This window comes from Aplysia californica, unplaced genomic scaffold (genome assembly GCF_000002075.1).
Source record: "Aplysia californica isolate F4 #8 unplaced genomic scaffold, AplCal3.0 scaffold00052, whole genome shotgun sequence".
NCBI classification, from domain to species: Eukaryota; Metazoa; Mollusca; class Gastropoda; order Aplysiida; family Aplysiidae; genus Aplysia; species Aplysia californica.
This window is the reverse complement of record NW_004797322.1, coordinates 1,458,338-1,465,601: the sequence shown is the minus strand read 5'-3', so window position 1 is coordinate 1,465,601 and position 7,264 is coordinate 1,458,338. Positions and strand designations below refer to the sequence as shown.

Below are 7,264 nucleotides of genomic sequence, written 5' to 3'. Positions count from 1 at the left end.
TCTCTCTCTCTTGCCCTTTTTAACTCCCAGTGGAGCATAGGCCATCAACAACATTTCTCCAGCGAAGCCTGTCCTGTGCATCCTTTTCTAGTTTCCATTTCCGCTTGTACCGCTCGACTCCATGTCATCTTTGGTCTTCCTGTCTTACGTTTTCCTTGTGGATTCCACGCCAAAAAGCCTGTCCGATGATGCTTGTCGGGGGTCTTCTCAAGGTGTGCACAATCCATTTCCATTTCTTCACCTGTATGTCTTCCTTTACTGGTCTTTGGCTTGTTCTTTCAAACAGTTGAGCATTTGTGACTCCACCATCCTTCTTAAGCATACATTTATGAAGCTCTGCAGATTCTTTGTTGCTGTTGCTGTGAGCCTCCATGTCTCTGAACCATACAGTAGAACAGTCTTCACGTTTGTTTTGAAGATCCTCTGTTTGGTGTTCAACACCAGTTCCTTAGACACCCATCCGAGGATGATGAATGCTGCTCTTGTCTTTTGGATTCTGACCTTGATGTCTTCGTCTGTTCCCCCTGTCTTGTTGATGACACTTCCTAGGTAGGTGAAGGATTCAACATCCGTCAAGGATTCAACATCCGTCAATGGTGTCCCTTGCAGTGTGATAGGAACGTCGGCTGCATTCATTCGAAGAACGTTCGTTTTATCTGCGTGAATATGGAGTCCAACACTACGGGAGAAGGTCCTGGTGCGATCTGTCATTCGTTGCATCTGGGCCCAACTGTGAGAAAGAAGTGCCAAGTCGTCGGCAAAGTCCAAGTCTTCCAACAGACTGGAAAGGGTCCACTGTATGCCACTGCGTTGTCCCGAAGTTTTCTGTCTCATTATCCAATCCACTGCTAATAAAGAGAAAAAAGGCAATAGCAGGCATCCCTGTCTCACTCATGTTTTCACTCCATACGAGTCTGTCTGCTGCTCTCCAAATAAGACACTGCAGCTCATGTATCTTCTTGATCAATCTCACGAACTTGTCAGGAATTCCGTAGTGGCGCATGAGCTTCCATATTGGGTCCCTATCAAGACTGTCAAAAGCTTTCTCGTAGTCGACAAAATTAACGTACAGGGAAGAGTTCCACTCTGTGAACTGCTCCACTATTATCCTCAAAGTTGCAATCTGATCTTTACATGATCTCTTTTTACGAAATCCTGCCTGCTCCTCTCTTAGTTTTACATCCACGGCTTCCTTCAGTTTTTCCAGTATGGTACGACTGAAAATCTTCCCAGGAATGGACAGGAACATGATTCCTCTGTAGTTTTTACACTCATGCAGGTCTCCTTTCTTGGGTAGTTTCACAAGCAATCCCTTTCTCCAATCATGTGGCAATTCTTGCCATGAAGAATCCCTGCAGCAGTGTTGGTATCCGCTGTGAGAACTTCTCGGGGTAATTCCATCTGGGCCGGCCACCTTGCCTGATTTCTGGTGTCTTATCACCTCCTTGGTCTCCTCTGAACTAGACTTTTCTTCACTCACACCAAGATCAATTTCTGCTATTTTTCTGGCTCTGGTCTGTTCAGTAGCTCTATGAAATGCTCCTTCCAGCGTTCTTTCTGTTTGCCAGGATTTGTGAGAAGCTTTCCCTCTTTATCCTTAACTGGCACATCTGCGTTCCTGTACATGTATCTGCCTGCAAGTTTCTTGGTGCTTTCACACAGTCCTCTAATATTTCCTGCCCCAGCTGCTTCCTCTGCCTCGCGGGCCAGGTCATCTACATAGCTAGTTTCTTTTGTCGTTCCGTATGTTGACTTTTACATCCTTTATTACGTTGGTGTTTTCTTCCTGGGCCTTTGCTTTGGCTGCTCTTGTCTCGCTCCTGTATACCTGATCCTTTTTCTTTTTCCTGTCCTCTATCTTCCTCAGAGTGGTGGCAGATATCCACGGCTTGTGCTCACGTTCCCGTTCCCCCAGTACCTTTTGACACACCGTGGTCCAGCCTTCTTTTATAGCCTCCCATGTTTCGTCCACGCTGCTATCCTCACCTAATGCTATCCTCAACACTTGGAATCTGTTCTTAACTGCTACATTAACCTCCTCTCTTGACGATGGCTCTCTCAGAAATTCTACGTTGTACCGGCACCTATGATTGACAATCCCCTGTCTTTGCTTTAGTTTTAGTCGGATTGTTGAAATGAGCAGATAATGGTCTGAAGCTACGTCTGTACCCCTGTAAAATCTAACATCCCTTATTGATATCCTGAATTTCTTGTTGATACATATGTGGTCAATCTGGTTTTCAGTTGGTTGGTCTGGAGACACCCAGGTTGCTTTGTGTATCTGTTTACGTCGGAAAGCAGTTCCTCCTGTCATGAGCCCATTTGTTGCACATATTTCTACAAATTGTTCTCCATTCTCGTTTCTGACTCGAAGTCCGTATTCCCCATGATTTTTTCAAAGCCTACATTGTCCCTGCCAACCTTAACGTTGAAGTCTCACATTACAATCAAGATGTTCTTCCTTCTAACATGATCAACAGTATTTTGAAGCATTTTGTAGAAAGTCGCTTTCACATCCTGGTCCTTATCGTTGGTGAGGTCGTATCCCTGGATAACATGAAGGTTGATGTCTTTCTTCTGAGAACGGAATTCGGCTGATATTAGTCGCGGACGCTCTGCTTTTCATCCTATCAATGACTGCTTGACCTGTGATGATAAAAGAATACCTACTCCTTCTGTATGTGGCGAATTTTCCTCCAGATGTCGAGAGTAGAGAATTGTTTCCCCTGAAGCAAGTTGGCACTCCCCTGCATTCGTCCATCTCTTCTCACGGAGACCCAATATGTCTAGATGGTACCTGCAGTGCGTTCCCTGCCTCGTACATTGTATGAACATTCCAGGTGGCAATTCTGGTGGTTTTTCTGGTCGACAAGAGGTTTCTCGGCTTGGTGGCTTCCTTTCGGCTTTCACCATCCTGCATCATTCTATGCTCCTTATTCTCTCCTCTTTTCGGTGATGACAATCCTCCATCTTTCAAAACTGACGGTCGTATTGTTTTTACTGTTGACGTTTTTGCAGCTGCTTTTTTGTTTTGCGGGAAAGGGCTGCTAACCCTTTGCCCAACCGACCTTAGTCGCCTTCTACGACATGCGCGGCATGGATAAAGTGGTCCGGTTCTTTGCTTCCCTGTCTCTTGGACAGGGCCGCGGGAACCCCACGGGTGGGACTGAGAAATAATAAACTCTAATTGAAACACACGCACAAAAGGCAAGTATGGTCACCCACCAAATAACCGATCTCTACCATCAAAACATCCCAAAGGAGACAAAAAATAACTTATCAAAACAATTTTCATCCCAACTCTCTGCTGTTAATGCCAAATCATGAGTCTCAACAAAGCGCAGCAAAGTGTCATAACCGCTTACGAAATGAATAAATGTTTCAGAAAGACCCTTAGCATCACACGAAGAGACAGACAAAGAAACTAAGACAGCAGACAACAGGTGGGCGTCGGATCGAGCACAAAATGCACCAAGAAACAACAAATCAGACGGTTTGGAACCATCATGAGAATGGGGCCACAACAGCCAACCTCAAAGAGCAATATAATAAAATTAGTTAGATTCAAAGTAAAGGGAAGACCAAGGGGAAATGGATGGATGTAGTCACAGAGACCCTTCCCAATTCCAATAGGCCTAATTATAACGATTCAAAAAGCAACGCACGTGACCCATGTCGGCAGTAATAATCTTGCCTCGTCACCTGCCGTACAAGAATACATAGGACTAGATCTACTTTTATAAAAGCCGAAACCCATTGAACGCATTCGCGTCATTATTTGGGGAAAGTCACTGCACACTTTTTCGCATTCTCGTTGCACGCATTTAATCGTACACGTCACTGAATGCTTAGGAAACACGTTGTCAAGGAAATCAAACATGACGTCATACCTATAAGCGCTGACATCTAGGTACTAACTTGCAACAGTAAGCAAGCGTGTTGGGCGACCAAATTTTAGGTTGCACGACCGGCTGCTTTTTCTTTTATCAGCTGCTCATCTGGTGAGCCTTTAAATTTCTTGATTACCTACATTTTTCACAGAAGTCGTCAAATTACAAAATTCGCCATGTTTCCACGTGTTGTGTGCTCTGCAGTAGGTGGTCTTAGCAGTGTGGCCGCCCTGAAATCCCATGGTGGTCTGAATAGTCTTTCAGTAAAAGCCGATGAGTGTGCTAAAGAGCCAAAATATGTTGGTGATGTCATAAAGAAGAAGGTTGGTTTTCCTCAGCCCACTGCTTGTTGCAAACCTTTGAGATTTAAAGACTTTATCATCTCTTATGACTCGAGGAACAGAATTCCCAACTGGGTCTACGAACATCTCCAGTATGATAAGCTTTTCAAGGATGATCCCTGTGACAGGAGAGTGAAGGTGGAAAGAAACCAATGCGCAAGGTAAGTCCAATATTCTTAGAAAGTTATTTTCTTTTGCAGCATCGTATTTTCCCCTGAATTCACCAAAGCAGTTTAAATAAATAAATATAACCTGAGCCTTAGATCTGCGGCGTCCTTCGGATTTTATCTGCCATTACAATCTGGCATTGCATCGTGTTTGAAGTACAGTAGGGCCTATTTGTGAAGAATGTATTTCGTCTGTTGCCCTTATTAGATACAGAAACGATCACTGATTATGATTTTGAAAACGGTTATTTTGATGCGCCGAATACTGACGATGACCTTCGCCTTCCTTGTGTGATTTGTTCCATGGTGACCATACGAACTTGGTTCTCTCGATCTCAGGCCCTCGGACTTTGAATTTTAAAAAAAAATAGGTGTCTAGATCTAGAATCTAGATCTAGATCTACATTTAGATCTAGCCTAGACGTAGATCTAGTTGTAGACGTGAGTACATTTGCTATTTTTGTAGGGATGGTGTCAAGCTTAGGCTAGACTAGTTCGAAGTGATGATTCTCAAAATGTCATGGCAATATTCGATTGCCATGGATACGCCGCCATATTGAACTTTTCTTCTTATTAAAGTTTGTTAGACCTAGGCTAGCCTCAAAATGATTTATTTCAAAAGCCATTCGGCCTAGATCTATCTACATCTAGATCTAGATCTAGATCTAGATCTAGTCAATAATGAAGCTGATGCTGCTATAGAAATCTAGATTCTAGATCCTATATTAGATCTATGTTAAGTTCCTTAAAGTCAGCAAAGACAATGATAATGAATATTTATGGACGAAGCAGTGGATGGTAGCACCTCAAGAAGAAATCTAATCTAAGTGTAGGCTACATCACCGAAAGACCAGCTTTTACAAAGGCAACAACCACACAACTCCCTGGCAACTCAGAGAAGCTCCAGAAGCAAAGAAGCAGATCGTGTGTGAGGGCAAACTTCTTTGAAAATCAGGTGAATGTTATTTGGAACAATCTCCACGAGTCATCGGTGTCAGCTCCAACAGTGGACGCATTCAAGAGACGTTTGGATGAATACTGGAAGGATCTCCTGACGATCTACAACCCCACTTGCCAGGACTGCCAAGACTGTCAAGACTGATTAGAATCTAGTTAGACAGATCGTCGAACAGGCTCTTCTACAGCCTCAACCGACTTAATCGTCAGCGTAAACGTCAACGTCAACGAAAAAGTGTCTGGCCGCACTAAAACTGCTAGATCTAGATCTAGATCTAGATCTACATATCTAGATCTATCTAGTCTAGGCTAGTTTCAAGCCTTGTCGTTAGCCCCCAGAGCGTACCTCAGAGCTAGACTCCTCTGCCTAAGATTGAAGAAGCATATTGATTATTAAGCAACAACAAAGACGACAATGACAAGAAATTCATACTCCATACACTTGACTTGATACCCTCAAGCTGTTATGAATTGTCCAGCCTACAACAGTATCTTAGATCAAGATCTAGACTTAGATCTAGAGTCTAGATCTATAAGCCCAAGGGCGGCAAGGGGAGGATTGGTCAAAATCGCTAAATCGAAATGCCAAAAGCGCCCCTTTTCCCAGAACCCCCCCCCCCCTAATAAAAACAACAACAACAAAACAACAAACAAACCAAAACAAAAAAAAACCCCAAAAACAAAAAACAAAAACAACAACAAAAACAAAACAACAAAACAAAACAAAACCCAAAAAAAGTTACGAAACAAAACATACGGAATAAAACAATAGACTACCCAAACAAAAACCCATCAAAAAGGAACTTTGAAGGTAAATTTAAAAAAAAAACACACAAAAACGTGATGAATAAGCCTCACTGTTTGGGTAGATCATGAAGGCTTTTATTGCAAATTGTTAGCTTTAGTGAGCAGAATGCAGATAGATCTAGATAACATAGATCTAATCTAATCTAGATATAAAAAGTGTCTTTGTTTTGGGTTTTTTCTGGCAGTTTTTGGCTGACAATTCCAGTTCATACATTTGTATCAACTAACCTCTCAGGTATTTTTTTGTTCCAGCAATGAGGACAAAGACAGGCCCAAATTCACCCCGGACTGCCGTATTCACGGCTATCATCGCGCAGATGCCCGGGATTACTGCGACTCGGATTACGAGATGGGTCTGTTGGCCCAGCCAGAGAATTACCCATTCGACTGCGAGGCCTTCTGCGAATGTTTCACCATGACAAACATCGTCCCAGAGGTGAGACCCTTATGTAGTAGCGGGTGGTTGGCGGTAGCTCTGGTGTGGCTTGCTTCTTCTTTTCTATCAAACATATATCGTCCTGATATCTCCTCCTCCTTTTTTGTGTTTGTTACTCTCTTGTAACAACTCTAATCTTCGGAACGTATATGACACCATTGTGTTGCAAGTGCCGTAAAACTCTTACCAAAACTTTATAAAAAGAAAAAAAACTAGATCTATGTAGTTGCCGGAGCCATAAAACTATGCATATTGACACCAAAGGTAAGGCGGCTTTCTGGTTCGCTTTGGCTGAGAAATAAATATGACTAGCTGGGCCCCCTTTCGATGAAAGGAATGATTGGTGTATTAACATCAACTGAAAGTCATTGACCTACTACACTCTACTGGAATGGAGCAATACATCTTGACAGATGCAAAAAATTAGAAAGTCTAGATCTATACTCTCAAAACAAAATGCGCCCCGCGAATTATCACTTCCAGCACTTCTGCCGTGAATGACAGCTACGCAGATTTGTTTCGTTTCTCAGTGGAATAATCATAAAAGCCAAAGAAGGACGGAAACATTTTGTGATAGTATCGAACGGAAGTACGACTTGAAATAAGCAAACCTGGCGGATTTTCTAAAATTACAGGGACAGAAGCGTCGACCTACAAAAGCGATCG

General features: G+C 42.9%; 1 protein-coding gene across 1 annotated transcript in view; it reads left to right on the top strand.

Annotated features, from left to right (window-relative positions):
* Positions 1-3,867: 3,867 nt before the first annotated feature.
* Positions 3,868-7,264, top strand: part of LOC101845988 (endonuclease G, mitochondrial) — an 8,975-nt gene continuing 5,578 nt past the window's right edge. The window contains exons 1-2 of the mRNA XM_005092770.3: positions 3,868-4,392; positions 6,415-6,598. Coding sequence (XP_005092827.1) covers positions 4,067-4,392; positions 6,415-6,598 — 510 coding nt within the window. The 5' untranslated portion in view covers positions 3,868-4,066. The remainder of the gene's footprint in view (positions 4,393-6,414; positions 6,599-7,264) is intronic.